Source organism: Pectinophora gossypiella, chromosome 26 (assembly GCF_024362695.1).
Source record: "Pectinophora gossypiella chromosome 26, ilPecGoss1.1, whole genome shotgun sequence".
NCBI lineage: Eukaryota > Metazoa > Arthropoda > Insecta > Lepidoptera > Gelechiidae > Pectinophora > Pectinophora gossypiella.
This window is the reverse complement of record NC_065429.1, coordinates 516,421-542,615: the sequence shown is the minus strand read 5'-3', so window position 1 is coordinate 542,615 and position 26,195 is coordinate 516,421. Positions and strand designations below refer to the sequence as shown.

Genomic DNA, 26,195 nt, shown 5'->3' with positions numbered 1-26,195 from the left:
TTACTAGACGATGAAAAATACATATATTTTAAATGTATCCTAGTTATAAAATAAATATATCGTAAAGCGTTATTTTTTTGAAATATTTTGGTTAAAGTACTTAAATTTTTTATCTTATTTTAAGCGGTTTTTTCTTTGATATTTTTTTATTCGATTGTAAAAAAAAATGTGTAGCAAAGGTGCGATAATTTGTTTAAAAATGTGTAAATATTGTTGTAAATTGATTTTATTTGCTATAATTGTTTCAGAGCTCAGAATCATTGAATAACTTTTTTTAAGAAATGGTATCTATTGTGTGACCAGCTGTAAAAATATGATTCTGTCCAAACAATAAAAAATGTTCTAATATTTAAAAAATATTCCAATTCTTTTACTAAAGAAAAAAAAAACGTTTTTGAGATTATATTATAATAAAAACATTATTTTACGAATTTCATTATTATACTTAGTTCTAAGACTAGATTTTAAGTTATTTTAAGTGAAGTTTGTTTACTAGAATCGTTATTTTTTTTTCCAAATTGATTAAATCAATATTTTCCTAATTTTGAAGAGTTTGAATTTTTTTCAGTAGTTTTTTCGTTCAACTTTCTTTTTGAATAGATAAAAATAGGTTTATTACTAATTTTGCGCTTTTTTTAAATTTATTTTTTATTATTTATACTTTTACGTATACACGTTTACGACTTACGTTTTAAAATAGACACATCATCCACTGTAAATAAAAAAATGTATTTTTCTCGCCCTACAGTGAAAACCGCGTAAGCACCTTTTTGAAAAATCACATTTTGATGTTATTTTCATTAACAATACCTCGATTTTTTTCAATTAAGTCAATCCAGGTAAAAATGATGTTCATATTTTTTTTTTACCAGAATTGAAACTAGCGTTCTATTGCGAGGTTTTGTTAACAAAAATCACATTCGAATGTGAGTGATGCATTTTCGGAGGCCTGCGACCTAATCTATTGGGCTGGTTTTCCCTTCGCGGGTTGGAAGGTCGGACAGGCAGTCGTTTCTGTAAAAAACCGGCCCTGTCGAATCTTCAGGTTAGGTAAGCAGATCCTGTGGAAAACGGGATACTGCTACGGAGATGATGACATTAAAAAGTGATTTTTCAAAAAGGCGCTTATGTACGTTTAGTTCGCACTAAGGCAACGATAGCTTTGTATATAGCTAAGTGCGCGTTAAATAATATGCCAAGTTACCGCATAAGAGTTTAGTGGGGATCTTCCTTTTTTGGTTAATGTTTTCCTTTTTGTCTTTTATTTACGCTTAGTTCAAAAAAAGAGATAACTAGAAATTAAAAGATATTTAGAAAAAAAAATTATCCATCGTTATCGACACAAGCTAAAACTAGTTCTTATGTTGTAACTTTGTTTTAATTGTATGGTAAATGTATGGAATCCATGATTTTCTTTCTTGCCATAAAATAGACCTGTGCACATTATTAATTGTATAGAAAGTGCATGGATATCATACGTTTCCAGTATTTTTAAGGCACGTTTATCACAAAAAGCTTCAATTCTTTTTTTGAGTTCTGCACCTGTTTTTTTAAATATCACAATTTTATTTTGGCTGTTACGTTTAAGTTTTGTTTTAGATAGCTACCTATTTTTTTAATGTGTTTTCAAGCTTTTTGACAGAAGTGACAAGAATCAGGTTGAGATTGTTATTTTTTAAGTACATGTGTATTTTTTTGAAAAAAAAAAATATTTTTTTTTCGTAAGATGTAATCTTGAATGTAACAGCTAAAATGTAAGAGCGCGGCTGTGTACATCGTTTTCCACGGGGCTCGACTAACGTTCCTTAACGCCTGAGACTGGTCTCGGAACTGCACTGCATCGGGTCTCGCTTCACTCAATACCCTGGTGGCGGGCGGTGCGCTTGGCAATTCGTTTTTCCAGACAAAAAAAAAGCAAAATTTTTTGTTCATATAGAGAATTTTTAATTTAAAAATATATTGGTTTTTACCGCACTTAAATTTGACGCATTCAGCGAATTGACACAATTATTTCTTTATATATTTTTTGTGCAGACAATTTCGTTTACATAAAGATGAGGTCCCAGTTTGAAAAAAAATAAAAAAAACAAAATTTAAAATAGTAATTAGCAAATCATGCGACAAACGAATTGCGAAGCGCAGAAAAGACACGAGGCGGGACGAAGACAGCAAAATTTTTTTTTTTTCTAAAAAAAAATTTCGTCACCCCGCCTCTCAGCCTCTAGGAACGACGACACACGGCTCGCGCTCACTTGTCGCTCGTTTGCAGGTCGCCGAGCCGCCAGTGGGGAACGGGCACGGGAGGTAGTGACGTCATAGACGCCATATTGTGACGTCATAGACGCCATATTGTGACGCCACCGGCCCCCGCCTTCACCGTGTGTCGGCGTTCCACGCATCAACTTACGGACCTCACTAGAGTACTGTTTCAACGGTTATTAGAACATTTTTCACTTTGTTTTTTTTTGGGGAGGCTGTATGTCGGGTGTGGTGGTGATTAAAAAAAAATTGGGAAAGAACGCCGTAATTTGAACATTGTCAAGTTGTTTTTAAGGAATGTTACACCACAGCACAGTCGACTTATGGCATTAAGGTAACCCTGTTATTTATAGCGGAATTTTATTTTTTCAAAACATGTTAAAAAGAAAATATTTTTTTTCAAAAACATGGGAATGTAAAATACCAGACTATATGGATTTTTGTCCCTTGCCTTTACCAAATGGGATAAATTCGAAAAAAAAAAAATATAGAAATCCGCTGTAAGTAAGAATTACCTTTAACTGTTTTTATAAATAAAATAATACGGTCGATTTTGGCTCGCTTTTTTTTAATAATACATTATGACAGATGGGTGGCATGCGATGTTTAAAAACGCTTTCAATAAAGCACACATATGTACGCTTTGTAAATACGATTCGGAGTTTCTGAAAAAAAAAAATGTAAATAGAATATGTGACTAAAGATTTTTCGAAAAATTAATTAAAAAAATTACTAAAAATACCGCTGTGTGAAATTGTTGAAAAAAGAAAATGTGTATAAAATGATTACACTAGGAATATTCAAATATAGCAACACCGCATCTTATAGCAATAAATAATTATAATAGGTATAGTTCACTTAGATTAGGTAGATATTTAAATAGAGACTGAAATTAACTTCTTTTTTTAATTTTGGAGCCAAAATCGCCCCGGCCATGGCGGATACAGGTGCGAGAATGCTAGTTACTAAAAAAAAAAGGTTTTTTTACACCGGGACTATCTCTGGTAGATGGAAAGATGATAATATACAAACGATGAAAAAAACTGCCCATTTTTTTTAAAGTGTCTCCATACATATTTTCGATGGAGCATTAAAAAGAATCAAAAGTGTTGGCTGCAAATTAGCGCCTTATAAACCATTTGATACGATCGATAAACGCTTAAACTTCTATCGTTTTATCGCTCAAATAAAAAAAATCTCCATCGAAATTACGTATAGGGAAAGTCATTCTAATACTCTTCTATAAACGATGAATGATATATTTTCATTGCATTAGTTTCGTTATAGGATGTTGCATTTACATTAATATTTTCTCGTTTGAATATTGTTAAAATGGGAAATTTTATCAGTAATATACAATACTTTCTCTTGATAAATGCGAGTCCCTGCCAAGTAGTTAAATTTTGCGGCAAATCACTGGATAAATTTACATGTATGATTATATTTAAAAGAACCGTTAAGCAAAGCAAAGGCTTGAAAGCGGTTGAGATATCAGCACACCCCGGATACTCCATACAAAAATCTCATTACAATGTGCAGTCTTACGCGTAAGTGCGAGCGATACAGTCCGCGCGCTCCACACTTACTCCTTAGCGGCTTACAGCCATTTAAGACTAAAGTAAGAGGGTTTTTGAAACGTACGTAGAGAGTAGATTGAATGATTCTTCAGTTTTTCTTTATATTGATATTACTGGTATAATTTTCCATACATCTTTTTTAGGTGGCGAATATGAAAACGGTCAAAATATGGTATTGAAAAATGACTATTTTTTTGATTTGACGCCCATACAAGATATATTGTTGAATGAGATTTCTTGTTTTTTTTTTTTTAATAGGAATAAATGCACTTCTTTGCAATGTACAAAATACTAATAAGTATTAAAAATTAAAAGGGTTCTGTACATTGCAAAGAATTTGAGTCGAATTATCAACTGGTCTTTTAATTATCGATCCAAAGTATAACTACCTTATATAGTTGGAAACAATATGAGGTTAACATGCCTTCCGAAGCACGAAATATTATTTTCGGAAAATTAGGAGATTTCAGCCAGCAATGTTCTAACTAACCAAATTTACGGACAGTCTCACAGTGATTGTTCCATTTGGCATGCCCTCACTGGGAATCGAACCTAGGACGTCTGGATCGTGAAGTCCAAGGCTCTAAAAGCTAGACCACAGAGGTCGATAAAAACATCCATCATATTTTTTTCCATACATTCTTTTTTTCCATACATTCTTTTTTCTGTGTGTACAATATACTATATTGCTGTTATGTGAGTTATATTTTAGAACGATAATGAAAAGAACAATGAGCATTGACGTCTGTCCAGATTATTATTATATTTGTTTCTGACAGACCCTGTATATGAATAAGATATTTTTTTACGCGAATTTTCTTAATTACGACAACTTCTTATGAATATTGTGACGTTAGGTAGGTAGTCCTTTTGATGACGTAAGCGCGATTGTTGAGAACAAAAATATAAAAATACATAAAAAACCAAAAATGGTGTCTGTATGTAACAGGAGTGGATCCAGCTTTTATATCCGGGGGGGGGGGGGGGGTCCACCAGTACGGCTAACATGCGTAACGTGATTTAGTCACGGCCATTTTATCGATTCTGACGATATAATTATGTCGATTGGTGCTAATATGTGAACACAAAGTCATGTCGAAATGCGAACAAAATCACGTGGCACGCATGTTAGGGAAAAAAAACAAACTTATCGAGTTCGACAAAATTTGTTGAAGCGGTCGATAATTTTATCGCGTCGCGCATGTTAGCCCTGCAGGGCGTAGACAACCCACGTATAGAATTAGATAAAATTTTAGTGGTCCACCCATGACCCAAACCGTCGCTGGGGGTCATTAAACAGCCCCCCCAGGATCCGCCCATGATATGTAAGGGGTCTTTTAGACCAATTATGAATGAACAGCCTGGCCTTATCGTATCGTAACTTCAAAGGTCACGGGTGGTTACCATGGTTACTCTCCACCAACTCGCTCGGGATCGCGGTGACCATGGTTACGCCCCGCCGATCTGATAGGCAAACGGGATCCACATTCCCGCATTTTCGGAGTCATGCGACCTAACCTGTATTGGGCTGGTTTTCCCTTCGCGGGTTGGAAGTTCAGACAGGCAGTCGCTTCTGTAAAAAACCGGCCCTGTAAAATCTTCAGGTTAGTAACCGGACCCTGTGAAAAACGGGATGATGCTAGGGGGACGATGATCTGCGTAGATAGCTACGACTATTGGAAGAAGTCGTTAAAAGTCGATAAGGTTGTTTTGCCGAGGGCGCTGGAGTTTAAAGCGAATGGAAATCGCTTTCGCCATACAGACTTTGGAGATAGATACTGGTGACGATTCTGGCGGACAATATTTAATTTTATTTCAGTTTGGCAGTTTCAATACGTCCCTATTTATTTATACATTTATTGTTCTTCTTCTATAGTGTGGGTTGTGAGGTGGATTACCAACCCCATCAACCCTTGTGTCAGGGTTACTAATGAACCGCCAAAGGCCCCTGACATGGCTCATGTAACATTTATTGTTACAAACATTATTAATATGACGTCGTTCAACGCCGAGAGGGCTTCCCCCTTTCGTATGACGTGGAATTCGGTCGTGTACTAGATTCAAGATCGTGTACGTCCCACTGCCGGGCACGGGCCTCCCCTCAATCAACCGGAGGGGGTATGGAGCATACTCCCAAACAAAAAAAAAAGGCTGAAGACAGATTTAAACTGACGAAAAATATCTTCATTTTAACGTATTAAGTCAGACATTTTATTGCCTTTTTCTACGCGTCTAATGTCAATAGGCCCGCCTCCTGTACGGTCATGAGCAATATCATGTACCAACTTTAGAACCCTGTCGCACTATTATATTTGACATTTAATGAGACTTACGGTTTAATTTGTCAAAAAAGTTAATGTGACATGGTATCAAAGTGTATATTAGTACTCGTGACCGTACCACACTAAGCAGGTTATTTCTATCTGAAACACTTATTTTTAAAGCTGTCAATCTATAATATAATTAAGTATGTCCTCTGGAATCGCCATAGATAAGGTCCGGTGTTTGCGAATTGTAAGTTTTATTAAGATTTTTAATTTTAAAGCTAGCATAGTAGTTGTTAAAGTTACGTTCGTTTATAGAAGTAAGATTGTATATAGTTATGTACATTTAGAGGAGAATAAAAGAGATTTCGGTTTTTTAAGTTCCGTTGCTAGCGTTCTTGGGGCACCTGTTAAACTGAAATGTTTACTATGCGTTTCAGAATGTAATCCGCTTCCTCGCTGTTTGGTTAGTTAAGGACTTGTATGTTCATGCTAGACCATATTTTGGATATTTAGCTGGGTTTAATTGACCCTAAAACTGCATATTTGACAACCATAAAAATGAATTAAACGTAAGGTTGGAACAGTATGTTTTTCACAAAATGGTTCATGTTATGTCGGCTATATTGGTCCCTCATCTAAAATTGTTGGAAATATAATAAATTTGATTTTTACCATACAAAGTTTTGCTATTCCATTGATAAATAATTTAATCTTGAAAAATCATGCCTAAATAAACATTACTGAATAAAGTGTTCAAAATTTGATTTTTCCATACGAAATTTTGATATTCCTTTAAAATAAAATGTTGTAAGATTTCCCCGTATTGAAACAATTTTGGGCTCAAAATATCTCGAAATTGGTCTTTTTGGATGTGCAGTTTCTCTAGCCTCCTGAAGTCTACTTGTCCTAAATATAAGACGAAGGAGGCACAAACCAACAGTATGTATAACCTAGTTCAATGTATTTATATTATAGTATAAAATATCTGTATATCTAGGTGTTGACGAGTCGTTTTGCTAACGCCACTTCACGCGTTATTGTAGATATGTAATTGAAAACAGCATCTGGTCAGTGTTACAAGTCCAAGTGACTTGTATCTGCCCACCCTGATAGGGAGTACGGGCGTCTGTAATCCGAAGTTAATTCATTTATATATCTACCAGTCCTTATATGGGTTACGTATCGCGCGACGCGACTAAATGGAACGTACTTTTATCGACTTAAGATATATTTGCTGTATCTGTTAGTTGAAGTATTTATCGCGTGTAGTATTTATCGCAACGCGCGCGATGTCGTAACACATATAGCGGGATCTGCTACCTTACAAATATAGTATATAGGCAGTGATGTGTCGTTCGTGATAATGTTCCCACTGTGGTAAAAGGCACAAAAGTTAAGTAAAAAAACCATTATTATTAACCTTACCTAGCCTTTAGGCGGGTAGGACCAGAGTACAAGAAAGAAAAATTTGAAAGAAGCAGCCAGTGCCCTCAATAAAGAGTTTTTACTACAGAAAAATACACAACAGGACTCTAACACCAGTTAAGAAGAGACAGGAAAATTCTCACTTTGGGAATGTTCTCGGGAACGGCATATGCATATAAAATGCCTTGAAAAACTAAGTATTGGCGCGGTAAAGTGACTCTATCACCAGCGTACTAAATTGGCCAGGTTTCTTAATGAAAATGTGATATGTTCGGATCAGGTGTAAAGAGGTTGTATAACTCGTTGTATATGTGTATACGTAAAAGTTGAACTTCAGTTCGTTAGGCACCCCTTAAGGAGACAGAGACTAGGTTTATAAAGACATTTAACTGATCAATACGTTAAAATCGATGGTTTATCGCAAAGAAGCAAGTCATTTTATCGATTTTAGTATTTATTATTGACGGTATTTCGAAAATTTGTAACGAAAAATACAACATTTTCTAGATACCCTCAATTGTAGGTACCTACATATTTTGAATTAATGTGGTATCAATGTAACAGTTTCGATAAAATGCTAATTAAATTGATTTTTTTTAAATAAGTTTCTGTCTTCCCCCTTTGTAACTTAGTCGTCATGTTGGAGAGAGTTTGGAAAAGTAATTATTGGCCTAAGGGAATACTTTGCGATTGGCGCCCAAAAAGGGGCCACTTGTGACCAGAGTCGAGATGGGATTAGAGATATTTTGTCTAATAAATAAACAATAAGACTGTTGAAAGGTTTATTTCTTATTTTATTTTTTAATTTATAGCGACATCAGAATAAAGCATAAGCTTACGACTAATCGACTAAATACGATATCCTAATTAGGGTAGTTAGAGATACATCCATAGCAGGATGCAAAATGTACCCACACCTAACCGAACGATATAAAAACACAAAAAAAAACATCACGTCTGTCAGAGGCAGGCAGTAAACTCCGGAAAAAAAAAGAAAAAGAAAGTTTCTGTCCAATTTTGAAATATTCACATTGTAAGTTGCATTGATAGTTTTTGATGAGAGTGGAGGAAGCGAAGGTGGTGTGTCAAGATCAGTGATGTGCCCACTTTGGGAATATTCCCCGCGATAAAAAGGCGCAAAACTTTGCAAAAATAGCTTTATTACCTAACCTTTAGGCAGATAAGGCCAGAGTACAAGAAAGAACAGTTTGAAAGAGAAAAGCAGCTAGTGTCCTTATGATAAGAGTTTTTACAACGGTAACATTCCCACTTTGGGAACATTTTCGGGAACGGCGCATCACTGATCAGGATCCTAGTAAGTGGAATTGCAGAACAAATAGTCTGTAAAAGCCATTGTACGGTCACGAGCATTAATATGTATACAATTTGGTACCATGTCACATTACCATTTTTACAAATTGAACTGTAAGTCTCACTTAATGTCAAATATGTTAGTGCGACAGAGTCCTAAAGTGGGTACATTATATTGCTCATGACTGTACAATGACAAAAGTCCATCCTAACAATATACACAAATAAACTCGCGCCTCCCCACTGGGGTAAGCAGTGACTATGGAATTCTGCCTACCTCAATAGAATATAGGCGTGAACTTACGTATGTATGCAAGTTGCAATGGTCGGTCATTGACCTCACAACTCACATGGTATAAAAAGTTGCAGTATACAAGGTATAAGAAAACCAGTTATACTCAAAAGTGACAGCTCACATTTCAAGGTTAGCCCACTTAGCCCAGCTGACGTCATCGCACCCTACGTTGCCATTTCGTAAAACAAATTACCCACGACCAATGATTTTACTTTGAAATTTTAGCAAAATATTCACTTAAAGTTTGAATTATTTTTATATAATGTGACAAGCATAGTAATTAAAAACATTAGTCAGTAATTCACTTAATATTCAGTAATAAAATTTACGTCCTTGGAATGTTGGAGATACCAATTTAATGGTAACACTGGCGGCAGCAATGGCGGCTTTTCATAGGATTGAGCATACCTGGTTTTCTTATACCATGGCAGTATACAAACCTTTCAACTGTCCATATGACTTTACGCGACAGAATCCACGATGCGATAGCGTGCGGGCGCTCTCTCGCTCTAACAAATAACGGTTCTGAGGAACAGAAAAGGATAGTGCTATGTGATTCAACCATTAAAAGACGTCATAAATCTTCATTTTCCGCTGAGCGGAGTAAAGATAGGCTAATAACATAAGCTTATTGTTTATTTATTATAAAATTACCGCCTTACCAATAAAACATAACCATGTTTGAGGTTTTCGCTTTTAATATCACAATTAAAACACAAAATGGTGCTAATTCCAGCTACACACCATCTAAGTTTATTATAAGTTATACCTGTCTTTTTCTGATCCGCCGAAAAGGAAAGGGAGACACGTCAATTTTCGGCAGAAATTTAAAAACCCAAAATTTACATAGGTCAGTAACCCGACAGAATTAAGTTGACAGTACACGTCAAACGGGTTCCATACCAGCGAGATACCTATTTGAATCGCCCGGGTTATTCATTCATTCACTTTAAAATTAACCGCTGTCAATCACCTGTCCCTTTCCTTTTCGGCGGATAAGAAAATGACGGGTGTAACTTTAAATAAAATGAGGATGTGTCAGCAGGAATTAAGGCCAACGCCGGGTTCTTCCCTGATTTTAACGCGGTAAAAACCCAGTATTACGTGTTTTAATTTAAAAAAATAAAGGTGAACGTGTGTATTTCACAGCAAAGCTGCTTACATTTGAGCCACCAAAGACCCCTGACATGGCTTATGTAACAATAGTAAACCAGGGTGATGAGATCGGTTATTGGACTCACAACCCACATGAGAGAAAAAGAGATAGAATTATTCGATTTAAATTGTTGTGTCACACACCACTTGTTTATTTTTTATTGCTAAGGCGATTCATCTCTTACCAATTCCACTTTGGTGCAAAAAGGGCCTAAATTTGAAAATATAAATTAAATGGTTTATCGTATAGGAATGCGTTTTATATAATTTGGCGAGTGTGCGGGCAGTAATAAATCGCAGTCTTGTCTAATATACTATTTAATGAAATGCCTAGCCCGTTTACTAAATGCCGGGTAAACATTAGACTAGGTATTCAGGTGTTTCATTGATAAGTGCATTGGGTTTGTTGACAACTAAACTATTTCAAAACAGCAAAGTTAACTATACACAAGCATTTCACTTTAATCAAACTATCGATCGCATACTATTAGCCGCGTCTCTCACGGGGTTATTTTAGTATCCTAGTAGTAAGCGAGGGTGTATGGAAATGTATGAGCGGTGGCGCAAAAAAAAAAAACCGATTAGTAATTTGAATTTAATACCCGTATTCTAAGATGTAATTTCGACTCTTCCTATACTCGACTCTGCTTCAGCTGAGCATTTTGGTATTTTAAGTTGTCATTTACTCCTCGACTTGAGGACTTTTAGACACTGGAATCGAACATATGCTGTCAACAAAATAATACGAAATTAATGACGTCATGTCATACTAGAGTAAATTCCAGTTGAAGGTTGAGGCGAGCGATTTTTGAGCTGAGCTGGAAGAGGTCGCCTCAACTGTAGACGGAGTCAAATAATGTTCAAGTGAACATCTTCGAATACGGGGCCAGGCCCCAAGAAATTTGAATATCCCCGTGTTAGACCACGGTTAGTCGGGAAGATTTTTCTTCTTTTACTATAGACTAAATGTCGACCTTTTTTGCAACGAATAGAGAGAAAGAAGACGAAAAATTTACGGTTACATGGTTTAAAATTGATTGTCTTTGTAACTTTTCTGTATAAGGGTTGGCTCATGGCAGTACCTCGTAGCACCTTCCTATGCTTCTATTTTTTTCTGTTACTCGGAACCGGCAACCGTACGCGGCACAATCGGCGAGGCGATAGCGTGCGGTCGCTCTCTCGCTCTAACAAATAAAGTTTCTGCTTAACAGAAAAGGATAAAGCATAGGAAAGTGCGAAGAGCTGCTGACAGGTGAGGTTCAACCCCATAGATTTACTACTACCGTAGATTGAACATCAGCGCTCGAAAAGTTGTATTCAAAGTTACTGTTAATATAGCGACGTTGACAGTACTTTACCTCAGTGCGCGATTAGGCGCCGAACTGGCAACACGGGGAAGTGCATCGTAAAAACTTGGAAAATAGAAGCTCAAAGCGAAAAAAGAAGGATGGAACATCATATTTCTAATAAGTAATGACATTATGTATAAAAATTTTGATTTTCGCAGTAAAATTCTCAAAAATTATATTTTTAGTTTTAAATACACTAGAATAAGGACTGGTCAATCAGAGTCGCAGTATAACCCGCCCGTGTTACGAAGCACCACGCGCTAATATACATAATAAGACTATGCGTACTTTCTTAATTTGACACGATTTTATTGAATGTATATACCGCTGTGTACGAATATATAGCTAAACAAGCGCCATGTTTTCGCCGCATTTTTGTATCAAACGCTGTATCTACGGTAGTGGTAAATCAATGTTCAATCCTTAAGAGTGAGAGTTAGGAACACAAAATATTATTGCATTTCATAGATTATAGTGATTGAAGCTTCATTTCTTAACTGGCTAAACTTATAAAATTATTGTTACGACGCTTGCCTCGGGGATTTGGTGACCATTGTTATGTTTCTTGTCTACAACATTTTAAGCTGGTAATATTTGTAGGTTTCGTTGTAGGAAGTATTCTAAAGGAGGTATTCTAAATTGGCTACATGGCCATGTCGCCAAAGCTAAATATTTTTTTTTTAAATTGGCTATTTGACAGTTGTGACAATAAAATATGAAATATGACGGATATGGTAGTTAATCATTTTACGATAATTACCCAATAGTGTTCTTTATTAAGATCATTTTTTAAATATGTTATTTTTACAAAATAAGAATTCGATTTGCAATTGTGTATTACAAGACCGGAAACACGGGCGGCCATTTTTGAGCTTCGTGTGACGTCACATTGCACATATCCAAAGACCAATGGTCTTTGCACATATCACAAAATGAACGAACTATCTGTCAGGTTTCAAAATAAAGTTTGTCAGTTTCTTTGTTTATTGAAATGTGACGTCACTGGGCGAAAAGTCACGTGACCAACCGTTTTCGCGCTTTGGACCTAGTAAAGAAAAATACGTTGTTTTCTATTGTGTAAAGGTTTTTTGACAAAATAAAATATTTCAGGAGGTATAAAATAAGCGTTTGTGTTAAAAAAAAATACTTATCCGAAAACTGTCAACTAGCCAATTATTTACCCAATTTCAGAATTTTTTCACTGATAACTGGTAGCGAGTATACAGGTAGTGTTCAATGCTACACCTTTGAACATACCTGGTCTTCTTATACCATGGAGCATACCTTGTTTTATTGTACCATGAGATTCTCATAAGGTTTTTTATCGTTGACAGAAGCAGTGACAATGGTCAACAAACCAACATAATGTAACCCAGCCAGTCATTAATATTGTTCGAGTGAATTTTCGTAAACTACAAATTATTATGTAAAAAGAAAAATGTTTAAAAAAAATAAAAATCCAAAAATGAATAAATTTTTAAAAAATATCTAAGAAAATACTTTTTGTAGGTTGTATCTGTTCACATCCTTTGCCGTTTGTTGTTTGTCCTTTGCCTTGAGCTGAGAAAAAAGAAAATGTTAGCAGTAACAAAAACATAATCGGCTGAATTTTTTATTCGTCCCACTGCTGGGGCACAGGCGTCCCGTCGATTAAATGATGGGACGGAGCCCGGAGCATACCCCACCACGCTGCTCCACTGCGAAGTGTCTGGTCTGGTGGTCAAAAGTATGTTTTTTTATTAATTTATCTTAAGTGCAGTTTTCTTGGCTCAATCATTATAGACGGCGATACGGCTCACCTATCACGTTGGTCTAACAGAAAGCTCGGTGAGGTGTGGGTACTTAGTTCATCTTGCGGTGGATGTACCTCTGACTACCCCAATTGGGATTGTATTCGTGAGCTTGCTTACGTTATCTTTTTAAATTTCTGAGCACAACTATAAGCCATAAATGAACATTGGCGCCGATTTCTACAGACACCTAATTTTATTTTAAATTATACCCGTCATTTTCTTATCCGCCGAAAAGGAAAGGGACACATGATTGACAGCTCTTAATTTTAGGAAGAATGAGTAAATGAATGAATAACCCGGGCGAATCAAAAAGATATCTCACTGGTATGGAATCCGTTTGACGTGCTCTACCGGGTTATTGGCCGAAGTAAAATTTTTAGACTGTAGTTTTAGATTTTTGCTTTAAATTGACGTGTGTTCCATACATTTTATGCTTGACGATTACCCGTCCCTTTTCGGCGGATAAAAAAATGACAAATATAACTAAAAATAAAATTAGATGGCGTCTGCAGGAATTAGCACCAATAACTTAATATAGCTTAGTGTAAATAATATGCCCCTCCATTTTCCAAGTTTATTTTTCTTTTTAAACATGTATTCAAACAAGGCAAAGGATTACCCGTTTCCCTTCCAGCTGTTAATTTCGGTTGTCGCACTTCCTTATGTAAATCAGTAATAAAAAGTAGGGGAAGGCTGGGCAAAGTGAATACCCCGGGCAAAGCGAATACTCCCCACTACTCCTAAAATATTAGATGTTAATTCAACACACCACTACTGTTACGTCGGGCCATCTTGGATTAATACGCGGCAAACATCGAAGCGAGAGGCCGCGTCGGGTCCCGTCCGCGGAGTGGAGATTTGTGTTTTCGTGAATAAAAGATTGATTTTACGCGGTAAGTACATTGATTAATTCTCCTATATTACTAGTTCTTGATTCTTAGAAATGTCTTAATTCAGTAGCATACCAAAGTAGGCTTCTATGGTATATTTAATAGAAAGTCAGAATTATTAGTTTTTGCATGAAATGTGCTAACCTCAAAATTTACCTAGTGGGGCAAAGTGAGTAGGGCAAAGTGGATACCATATCCACTGATGACTTATTATCTAAAAAGGTCTTTTACTTGTTTCAGATGATGAATAAATATAAAAAAACTATATTCACCGAAGATTAGGAAAATATATATAAAAGAAGACGGTAAACCAATTGAAAAATTGGATTCGATGTGACATTTCTCAACAATGGTGTCACGAAAATTGTTCTGCTTTTGATGGCACTTAAGGGTATACCTGTGACAATTGCCAATCTTAATTTTATAATTTTATGGTCAATAAAAGTTATTTGTTTCAGTTTATCAAAGTTAATTTCTATATTTTCAGAGTCTGATTATGGGTATTCACTTTGCCCAAGTACTGTATCCGCTTTACCCGGGGTACCGGGCAAAGCGAATACAATCGTACTTTTTTTTATTTTAACTGCAGTTGATTATTGTTTAAATATTCTTGGTTACTGATGTTCGTATTTGTAAGAGCAATAAATAAAGACTGATTTGTGATAATTATTTTGTTTTTGTATTGTAAACCTTTTCTGCTATAACCTTAAATACCTTAAGGTATCCACTATGCCCGGCCTTCCCCTAATCGTTGCATGGAACTCGCATACCGCGCGATAATCAACCAAGACTATTGGCTTTACACATTGTTTACGCGGTTATTATCATAATTAAAACATAATAACGGGTTCTTATCGCGTTTAAATCAGGGATATGAGGCTCCCGATATGTCGACACTGTTTCAAGTGCCATGGTCACGGGATGACGAAATATCGGGAGTCTCATATCCCTGATTTAAACGCGGTAAGAACCCGTTATTATGTGTTTTAATTATTGGCGACAAATAAATCGTTTTTATTAGTTCAGATCGCACCGCGTATGTTGGCGTCACACTACGGCTACAGGGTCAAATCGCATCGCGAGCGGTATGCTGGCTTCATGCTAAGTCTAGCCATCTAATCTCACACTGAAGCGAGAATTAAACTTTATTGCAGTTTCATTCACGAATTTTCTCTCGAATCAATTTTCGATGAAAATGAAACATTTTGATTAATCTCCCATACATTTTTAATAGAGCTCAATTTGAAAGAAAAATCGTGTTTGGACTGTAAAGTTATAATATGTTCCAAAGCTTTTAGAAAGATGCAAAATACTTACGTCGCAATTACTTTATCAGTCAATAGTGCGGCGGCCATTTATGTAATTATATACTTTCTAAAACCATCAAAGTGTACTATACGTTTTCCAAAGATGTATGTTCGCTCTCAAGTATATTTTTTTAGAAAAAACCACGGAAGGATTGCTGTGCACTTGTGTATATGTCACCGTAAAATTGTAAATAACGTTAGATTATAATCTATCTCGCGAGATTGTGAACTGTCGAAAAATTGTGAAACGTAATATACTGCTTACAATTTAACGTATTATTATTCGTCAGATTATAATCTATCGAAGTAAAACTGTTAAATCACAATCTTACAATTGTCAAATTGTCAACTGTCCGACGGCTGTCCCTGATTGGTCGGCCTTACAGTAGACCGTTCTGTGTCCATAGAGTTAGGAATAAAACACAGGTGTCAGTCAAATAAAATAAATGCTCTTCAAGATTGTGAAATCAAGTACGTATTTATTAATTATTTAGTAAAGTAATCAATAATTCTGACATCACATGGTAAGAAAAAATGTATCAAAATTAAAAAATCTGAAACGTATCATTCAGTATACTTTTCGTGTGTAAGATAAACATGCTGGCGGCATAGGGGTGGCCCAAGGGCCACCCCCGCCGCACCCTAACCTACTGTTATGCCTTGTAAAAATTATGACAAAACACTATTATTCTAAAAAAGAATTATGGATATCTATTTATTAATCCCAAAAATAAGTTATACCTAACAAACCAGTATTCCTAGATGTTATTATGGGAAAGTAAAACTATTATGCTAAAAAAGGTTATGCAAAAAGGATTATGATAATTAAAATTATGACAAAAACATTTATGCATTTTAAGAGAATCCCAAATTAACATTATGCTCACTCTAATAGTTTTGTAACTCTATGGTATAGCACGCGAGGTGCGTTTCGTATCACAATTTGACGGTTTCACTTCGATAAATTATAATCTACCGAAAAATAATACGTTAAATTGTAAGCGATATGATACGATTCATAATTATTCGACAGTTCACAATCTCGCGAGATTCAAATCGATATATTATGATCTAACGTTATTTACAATTTTACGGTGACATATATAGTTCGTAATCGTGATAAAGCGTTCTTTCTGGAGATATTTGAGTTTTCTTTTACACCTACTTGCCATTTACAGAATCGTCGACCTACGCCAGAAATCTTGCATTTATCTACCAACTTGCTCGTAAGGGTTCCCCCTAAAACATGATCCAAGACTGTTGGTAATCACCTAAAAGACCGTTTCAAATATTAAACAAAAAAGTCATTTATATTACTGCCTGTTCTTAAAACCGAAGTTTGCTCATGAACACAGAACTTTAGACTAAGTTTAGGTTAAGTTACCGTGATTGGTCTGTTCGACTGACGTGGAGAAGAGCGGATTTGACCAATCACAGCGTTCGAGAGAGCGAGAAACGAAGACGCTCTGTCACTCTCTCCCTCACGGTGATTGGTCGATTTCTGCGCATCTGCGATCCTCTCCGCCCAGCTCCGCGTCAATGGAAACGCAGCCTAATACAGTTACAGTGAAAGCCACGTAGCGAAAAATCCTATTCTGAAATAATTTCAACAAAATTACAATAAGGGACTTTCCAGGCTACGTTTCCCAAACACATAAGAACATATGAACCTTAGGTGTAAACAAACAATAAAAAAATATATTTAAAAAAAAAAAGAAAAATCATTTATTTCGGGTGTTTTCCCATAGTAATTGTTAGTAACAAAAGTCTTATATCTATGTTAGTAAAAAAAAATTACAATTAATTAATCGATTAAATAATTATATAGTTTAGTGTCTTTGGCAAGTTGGACGCGGGTCCAGTGCTGCATAAGCATAATAGCACTGTCCACGTCCAGCCTTGCCGCGACAGTCTGCAATAGGCTGTTGGAGCTGCTCCTCACCCGATGGATCAGGGATGCGATGCGCTTTCTAATTATAGCTTTTTATTTAATTTTCACACATCATTCATCATCTCGCAGAACTCGCGACACACACCTCCGCTCACTCATAAACAGATCACACTCTGGTGCTGATGGAAGGAGTGCATTAAGCATGTGCACGGCACGGAGGAGCGGCGAGTGTGTGCGCGCCTAATAACCTAGGTAGTATTCATTGTTTATTCTATGGTAGTAGGAAGGTAGAAAAATGATTGTGGATTTGTGGGTAGTCCGCAAATATAGAAGGGTGTAGGCACCGTAGTTTAGTTCCTATCCGTTACCTAGATGGCGTGTAAAACGTATATAATTTAGTTTTTTTCATTTACTTACCATTATTTCAGAGGCTGCATTTTATTTGTGCCGCAAGAGGTAAAATCATAACTCAATATCATTTCTAGATTTGAGCAAAAAAAAAAAAAAAAATAGCGTAAATCCACCGCAGGCCTCGTCAAAAAGGAACTAAAAACAAGAACAAACCATAAATCCACAAATGTTTCCGTCAAAATACAAACCATAATGTATTTTCTTTCAATTATTGATTAAAATATACATTCCCATACAAAGCGTATCTACAAGTTTCTGTATTTTTGTTACAAATAAATGAATAAATAAATGAATGAATAAATAATTACAAAACTTTTTGTACTTATATGTAGTTTCTAGTAATAAAAGGAACATTTAAAGAAAATAGGAAGGGTTTATAATGTTTTTTATTGTTTGTAGGTTTTCTAGACCTTTAGTGGCAAAAAGGTGTAGAGCTCATTTACCTTAGTTTATCCATGACAAAAATAATAATTTCGATCACCGAATGGTGTAGCTACACTTACGCCATCTATTAAAACGGAACGCATATAGCTCTCGACATAGGTGGAAGGATAATCTAAAGGCAAAAAAGGATAGTCGCATTATTCTTCCAAGATGTACCAGGAACGCATAATCTTGTAGGAGTTAACAAAGAACACAGGACTATTAGACACTACACGTCTCACACTTGGCTGTTGTCTCGTTCGATATGGACGATAAGGACAGAGATATAGGACAATGACAGTTGCTAAGGAAACTAGCGACATCTGTGAATGTATAATTAACCGAAAAGCCATATAGTGTAAGTACCCCTGTGATTTAAGAGATATTTAAGCAGACAATCTATAGATGGCGCTGTGTGTCACACAAAATTTCTGCAGTTATAAATCCATTCGGCCAATAATATTTTTTGCTAACAGCCGGAACCAACGGCTTAACATGCCTTCCGAAGCACGGAATCATCTTACTTTTTCCGACAATTAGGCGATTCAAGACTGAAATATCCTTACCAAATAGTATAGTCTAACTTAAGTTACATGTAAAAGTGTTTTTGTCTGTTGGCAAACCTAATAAATAAATAAATAAATAAATAAAGTGATTTCGACATTGTCCTCATCGGGAGTCGAACCCGGACATCCAGAACGTGAGTGCAACGCTCTAACCACTAGACCACAGAGGCTGACATAATTCATTCTTTTTTTTATTTCTAAAATCCAGTGTGAAAGGAAAAACAGTGTCATGTAAAAGTTATATTTTTTTTAACAGAATGTAACATACTCATAAATACTACACACAATCATTATACATGGAATGTTACGAATATAATAAAATTGACCAAAAATAAATTGTCGATACTTTCTGCACATACTTACATAATGTAACGTTTGGATAAAATGTTATTTTAATAAAATATACACGTCATAGGTCATATTTTCTTTTTTGTGCTAAAGTAATTTGGCGCCAATAACTGTTTTTTTCTTTTTACCGTTTTAAATACCGGTTGATACAGATTTTACGAAGCAATTTTAAAATTGTTCTTATAATTCATCCATAGGATAGGCAAAGGTACTAAGCCATACATGCTCATAATAATAATAAAAACACTTTATTGCACACAAATTCACAAAACATTTACAGGATAATCATTTGCTCATCTTTTATTTACAATTTCATTTAATTTGGGAGGCAGTTATAATAATTATGACATATTTTTTCTACATTATTTGAGAACGGACTTCTAGTATTGGCTGGGTACAATTTTTACCTTAGAAAGGTTCAGATAATAAATATACATCAAAGAGAAATATATTTTCTTTCATATATGATCTATGACACGCAATAGCTATTTAATATACAATTTGACACAATTCTTAGAAAACCAGAAATAAATTAACGATTTATTACCTATCATTAACATTATGGGAGTCAAAATCAGTCATTTTATATGCCGAATATTTATGCATTTAAAAATATAAATTAAATTTAACTGTGGAATAAAATAATTCGAATAATGGCTCAGATTCCGCAGAGACCTATTTTTATTTTAAGTTATACCTGTCTTTTTCTAATCCGCCGAAAAGGAAAGGGACGGATGCTTGACAACTGTGAATTTAAAAATGAATGAATAACCCGGGCGAATAAAATAGGCATCTCGCTTATATGCAATGCAACTCAACGTGTGCTGTCAACTAAAAATTTTGGAAGGATTTTTTAAATTTCTGCCTAAAATTTACGTGCGTTCCATAAATTTTATGCCTGTCGATTAAAATTAGATGCTGTGTACTGGAATCAGAGCCAATGGCCCCGATTCCTGCAGACATCTCTTAATTTTACTTTAAGTTATACCTGTCATTTTCTTATCCGCCGAAAAGGAAAGGGACGGATGATTGACAGCTCTTAATTTTAGGAAGAATGAGTAAATAAATGAATAACCCGGGCGAATTTTTAGACGGTTGTTTTAGATTTGTGCTTAAAATTGACGTGTGTTCCATAAATTTTATGCTTGTCGATTACCCGTCCCTTTCGTTTTCGGCGGATAAGAAAATGACAGATATAACCTAAAATAAAATTAGATGGTGTTTACAGGAATTAGCACCATTATCTTACTATTACGTTAATTAATTGCAACGATATCTATGAAGCTCTAATGTTTTCCTTCTCGCCTTCTACTCTGTTAAATATGGCCTGATTTGACAGCTGTCAGAACAATAATTGTCTTCATAATGTCAATTTCGCAGTAGGCCGTATGTTAACTTGGCCTTAGCCAAGTTGCAAACGATTATGATAATCGACAGTGACAGTTATAAAAATGTATGAGACTGACATAAAATGACATGTCAATCTCATACATTTTTATAGTCAATTGTTCGGCCAAGTAGTTTATTATAAACTTTAGCGGAAATCTACAATAAGTTACGTAAAAAGAACAAACTGTCGATTGGGTCGTGTACTAGGTTCAAGAAAATTTTTTAAATTCTAATTACTAAATCTGATTATTTATGAATTTTAATCAAGAAAAAAGTAATAAATCTGTTATTTTATCACGTTTTCTATGACGTCACAATATGCTTTTTCATACAAATTCCATACTAGTTTCCAACTAGTCAAATCAAATTATTTGACTATATATTGTCATAATCATTCGCAATTTGGCTAAGGTCCCTAATTAGCTATATTTCACTGAGTTTACTCAATTATTATATATGATTAAATTAAAATTTCATTTTTCTCCTTTAAAATATAGTATTATATAGAACCATTTCGAAAATCTATCTATTGAGTAATTGTTGAGTTTTATACGTAGATAGTCGTGACTCGGCATTGTCTGTTTTTGTCTTCATTTATCACTTCTTCTTCTTCATCTGTTTCGCCTTCTTCTTCTCTTCTCTTCTCACTTCCTTCTCCTTTATAGACTTGTATAGTTTGTAGCCGAAGAATACTGGAACGAAAAAGAAAAAATATTTATTTTAGTGTTCGTCTCCGATTGTCTAGGTAGCAATATATATTATTTTAACTAGATCATATATTTTTTTATCTTTATTTGGAGGGTTTTTTCTAAATAGAATATGTCACCCTCATAGGTGCTCACAAATATTTATTTATTTATATGTATACTAACTTATACAAATTAAATTAAATATAACATTTAAGATTATTCTCTACGGCCCAAAGCGACATCAACCAATTTATATAGTTTCCTCGCCTCAGCTGATAACGGGCAGGCGAGAAGACTATTACAGATACCTACTTCGTAAGTATAGTTAATCAAATTGAAAAAAATAATAATAACCTAGATCTTATATTGACTTGATCGAAAAATTAATGATAGGCTATTCATAATCTGATTCATAAATCAAAGGTATTGTAAAAACTAAAAAACAATCCAGATTCAATGTGAAATATCTGTACACTTATCAGATAATGAAAGTAATCACGGAGCTTATAATTGATAGATTACATACAGTAGTATTTTTTTTTTAAATAATCGTCGAGATTTAGACCTATTTATTTAAAATCATTTTTACACATACTTCACTATATTGCCTTTTGTTAGCAGTAATGATTATATAATTATTATTTGACGGAAATGAAAGGGTTTAAATATTTATATCATCCTTTTCTCATTTAGAAAATGAGTTTGTGACGAACTGTTTGTTATGTAAGTCCTATCATACAAACTGAATTTACTAGAGTAACTTTTCATCTTGACAGATAGAATCCTATGATATCCTATGATTGGCTACACATATCAATAAATTTACAGTAACTGTCAGTTTCAACCAATCACAGGATAGGATTTCTTTACGTCAATAAATAAATTGATTTATTGGATTTACACGGTTGTCTTCCAAGTTTAAGGAGACGGCAAAAAATGTGTATAATTTCAGAGAAAATAAAAGTCTTCTTATCGTGTGGGTTGTAAGGTGGAATACCAGCCTCATCAACCCTGGTGTCAAGGTTACTATTGAGCCGCCAAAGGCCCCTGATATGGCTCATGTAACGACTACTTACTTACATCAGTAAGTAGTAACCGGGACCAACGGCTTAACGTGCCTTCTGAAGCACGGATCACGAAAAAAATAAAAATAAATAAAAGTTAAAATTACCAAACAAGATAACTAGAAGTAACGCCCCAACGCCTAACAACGCCAGTCTATACATAATTGCCTGTCCGATCTCCTCTTGCAAACCATCGAGATTCGGGTTGAAATCCTTCATCTTCATAGTAATTCGATTAGCGAGTATCTCTTTCATTTGACTAACAAATTGCTCCCTATCATCTTCGTTCATGTCGTTATATTTCTGCAAGACTCCTTGCAGTTTCTGCCTCACTTCATCGGATTCCTCCTCTTCGGGTGTGCTGGCGACGATTTTTTGCATAATCGCCACCGGATCGATGTTTTTCATCGATTCGGCAATCGATTTTTTTATCGCATCGCCGATGTTGATCGTAGGCCCTTGCGCTTCGTCCGCCATTTTGTTACTTTGTTACCTTTTCGGAGGGAATTTTGACGTTTAGTTATAAGTTTTTTTTTTTTTTGGAAATGGAAACGAAAATATCCGAATAATAATATGGGATTTATAAAATAGACTTTATTTAACGAAATCTAAACAAACGTAACAAAATAGTATTTTATGCAACAGTTGTATAAGAAGGGTCAAAAAATGCGAGTGGCGTGAGTTGCGATGTGAGCCTTGGCGAACATCGCAATAAGAGACGCCACGAGCATTTTTTGACCTAGTTATACAACGTTGCATACAATACTTTTTCTACGACGACGTAATTTTAAATGAAACAAAAATTATACAAAGAAAAATTTTATTTATAAAAATTATTTTCCAACGCGCGGGAAAATGGCGGCAAATGTATACTTTTTTTTATAGTCTATCTATGGCACCAAACAAAGTAAAGGTGCCAGTTTCCAGGTCAAAAAAAAAAAAAACAACAACAATGCTTTTTTGGCGACATTATAGTACAGTTACACTTAGTAAACAATGCTTTTATAGGCCATAGAGCGTACACTTTTTCAAAGAGTTTAATTATGTATGTACTTATATTAGACTTTTTGGTTATTTAAATGCCAGATTAAAGTAGAGGAGTAGAAAAAATATTTTATAGGTTAATTTATAGTACATCAAAAAAAAAAATCGGAAAAAATTAATATTCATTAAATATTTATGTTATATTCTTTTTATTTTTGATTTAAGTTTTAACTGACACTATAGTTAAGTAAAATTGAGGTTATAAATTAAATTCAAAAACTACTTTTTTTGTGATGCACGCACCGTGTTCTATTCTAACGCCCGATTTAACTTTAAATATCTTTCCTATGAATAAGTTGTGAACATTTTTATTTTGAATAAACGTAACATATAAGAAAATAATATATAATGCATATGTGTAAAATCTAAAAACTATGAAATACACTGTATTAAAAAAAGATTGCGTTGTGTCCAACATAGCGTGCCGACGAAAATTTACTGGTTATTTACTACCTTGTTTAAACAGACATAAACAAGGTTTTGAGCGATTTACAAACGCTATTCCGAATCCGCATCCGTGAAAAACCACGTTTATAAAAAGGCGGCGTCTGCGCAAGTTTCCGCGAAATTACACGCGCACTATTAGAAAAGTATTATTATTCATCAACATATAAGAAAAAATATATTAATGAAGACAAGGTGGTATGGTCTACACCCTTAGTCTGTCTTGTGAGAACATAAAAAAACAAACTAGGCATGTTTGAGAAAAAAAAACTATTTGTGCGAAACGGTGGCGCGAACAAGCTGGGAACAGGGAGGAGTGGAAGAAGGGAAGAGAGGCCTTTGCCCTGCAGTGGGACATTGAGGGCTATTAATAATAATAATGTGAATCATTCATTTTTAATTTAACAACTACCCACTTGTCTTGCCTAAAACTAAGTAAACATTGGCCCCGATTCCTACAGATACCTTCTAATTTTGTTTTAAGTTATACCTGTCACTTTCTTATACGCCGAAAAGAAAAGGGACGGATGATTGACAACTGCTAATTTTAAAATGTATGAGTGTATGAATTAATAACCCGAGCTAATAAAATAGGTATCTCGTTGATATGCAATCCGTTTGACGTGTGCTGTCAACTTAATTCTGTCGGGTTATTATACAATATAAAATTTTGGGGGTGTTTTTTAAATTTCTGCCTATAATAGACGAGCTTTCCATAATTTTTTCTTCTTCCCTTGAAGTCCCGATAAATAGTATTACTTACTTCTGGACCCGAAGGAGACATCGACTCAAAACTTTTAAAACTATTTGGTTTTTCGAACATTTTCATTTCCATTTCGCAATAACTAATTATGTGATATTGTACAGTAATGAGCAATATAATGTACCCACTTTAGGACTCTGTCGCACTAACATATTTGACATTTAGTGAGACTTACAGTTCAATTTGTCAAAAAAGTTAATGTGACTTGGTACCAAAGTGTATACATATTAATGCTCGTGATCGAACAAAGCCTTCAGCTAAAATAAAATTAGATGGTGTGTACAGGGGGTCTAAAAAAGCCACATTGTTACTATTCAGCTAAGAACGCAATATTGCTATTTGACATTTTGTTTGCATTGCGCACTTACTTTTATATGCGCAAATGTCAAATTGCAACATTGCTTTTTTAGATGAATTGATTCGATGTGGCCCTTTTAACTCCCCAGGAATTAGCACCAAAAAGTAAATAAAGGTGTGACAGCCATTTTGAAAATCGAGAAAATGCATTGGCCCCGATTCCTGCAGACACCTCTTAATTTTATTTTAAGTTATATCTGTCATTTTCTTATCCGCCGAAAAGGAAAGGGACGGACGATTGACAACTATTAATTTTAAAATTATTGAATAACCCGGGCGAATTAAATAGGCATCTCGCTGATATGCAAACCGTTTGACATTTGCTGTCAACTTAATTCTGTCGGGTTATTGACTAATGTAAATTTTTTAAAGGGTTGTTTTAGATTTCTGCCTAAAATTGACGTGTGATCCATAAATTTTACGCTTGTCGATTACCCGTCCCTTTGCTTTTCGGCGGATAAGAAAATGACAGATATAACTTAAAATAAAATTAGATGGTTTTTGCAGGAATTAGCACTGTTTTTTTTTTAATCACCGACAGGCGGCACTTATTGTACACAACACTATTATCACATCACCAATTATTAATAATGATTAGGTATTATTAAATTATTATTTATCAATCCTATTTTATTATTTAATCTCACCACACGTCAACAGTGTACACCTTTAGATAAACAAATAATAAAATTTATCGGTTTGTAGGTATTTCATTATCTTAGTGCAACATTACTTTTCAAGTATCGGTTACGTGTTTACATAGTAATACTAGTCGCTATGGTCATGGGCAGATGTCTTCGTTAAGCCGCAATAGTTTTTAATACAACTTCACGTATAGGGAATATGCAAAATTAAGTATTTATTTAAGTATAATTTTGCGGCCTCTGTGGTCCAGTGGTTGAGCGTTAGGCTCACGATCCGGGACGTTTGAATCCCGGTGGGGAAATATCATAAAAATACTACGTGATCCCCAGTTTCATTTTAGGCAGTTATCTAAAACAACCTTCTAACAATTTTACATCGGCTAATGACAAAGTCCTCCACCAACCCGTAGTGGAGCAGCATGGTGGAGAATGCTCCATACCACCTCTTAACGCATATAAGCTTTTTTTATTGATAAAGTCATCTACTCAATTGGCCAAGTCGATAGCAATAGCAGTGTCCATCATAACACGTAA

The 26,195-nt window shown here is 34.9% G+C and overlaps 2 protein-coding genes across 4 annotated transcripts in view; one reads left to right on the top strand and one right to left on the bottom strand.

Moving 5' to 3' along the window:
* Positions 1 to 12,263, top strand: part of LOC126378355 (cyclin-T) — a 41,568-nt gene extending 29,305 nt beyond the window's left edge. Inside the window, exon 9 of the mRNA XM_050026629.1 lies at positions 2,270 to 12,263. Coding sequence (XP_049882586.1) covers positions 2,270 to 2,308 — 39 coding nt within the window. The 3' untranslated portion in view covers positions 2,309 to 12,263. The remainder of the gene's footprint in view (positions 1 to 2,269) is intronic.
* A 6,883-nt stretch (positions 12,264 to 19,146) lies between these two features.
* LOC126378538 (uncharacterized) lies at positions 19,147 to 25,717 on the bottom strand. 3 transcript variants are annotated; one of them, XM_050026973.1, is made up of 3 exons: positions 25,665 to 25,717; positions 22,517 to 22,902; positions 19,147 to 21,348 (listed from the first exon to the last, which is right to left on the bottom strand). In XM_050026973.1, exons 2-3 carry the CDS (start codon positions 22,884 to 22,886, stop codon positions 21,254 to 21,256), a joined length of 465 nt encoding a protein of 154 aa, XP_049882930.1. In that variant the 5' UTR covers positions 22,887 to 22,902; positions 25,665 to 25,717; the 3' UTR covers positions 19,147 to 21,253. The 3 variants fall into 3 exon arrangements, with proteins under 3 accessions (XP_049882930.1, XP_049882928.1, XP_049882929.1); XM_050026971.1 differs by having other exon boundaries at positions 25,557 to 25,698; XM_050026972.1 differs by having other exon boundaries at positions 25,553 to 25,696.
* Positions 25,718 to 26,195: the final 478 nt, after the last annotated feature.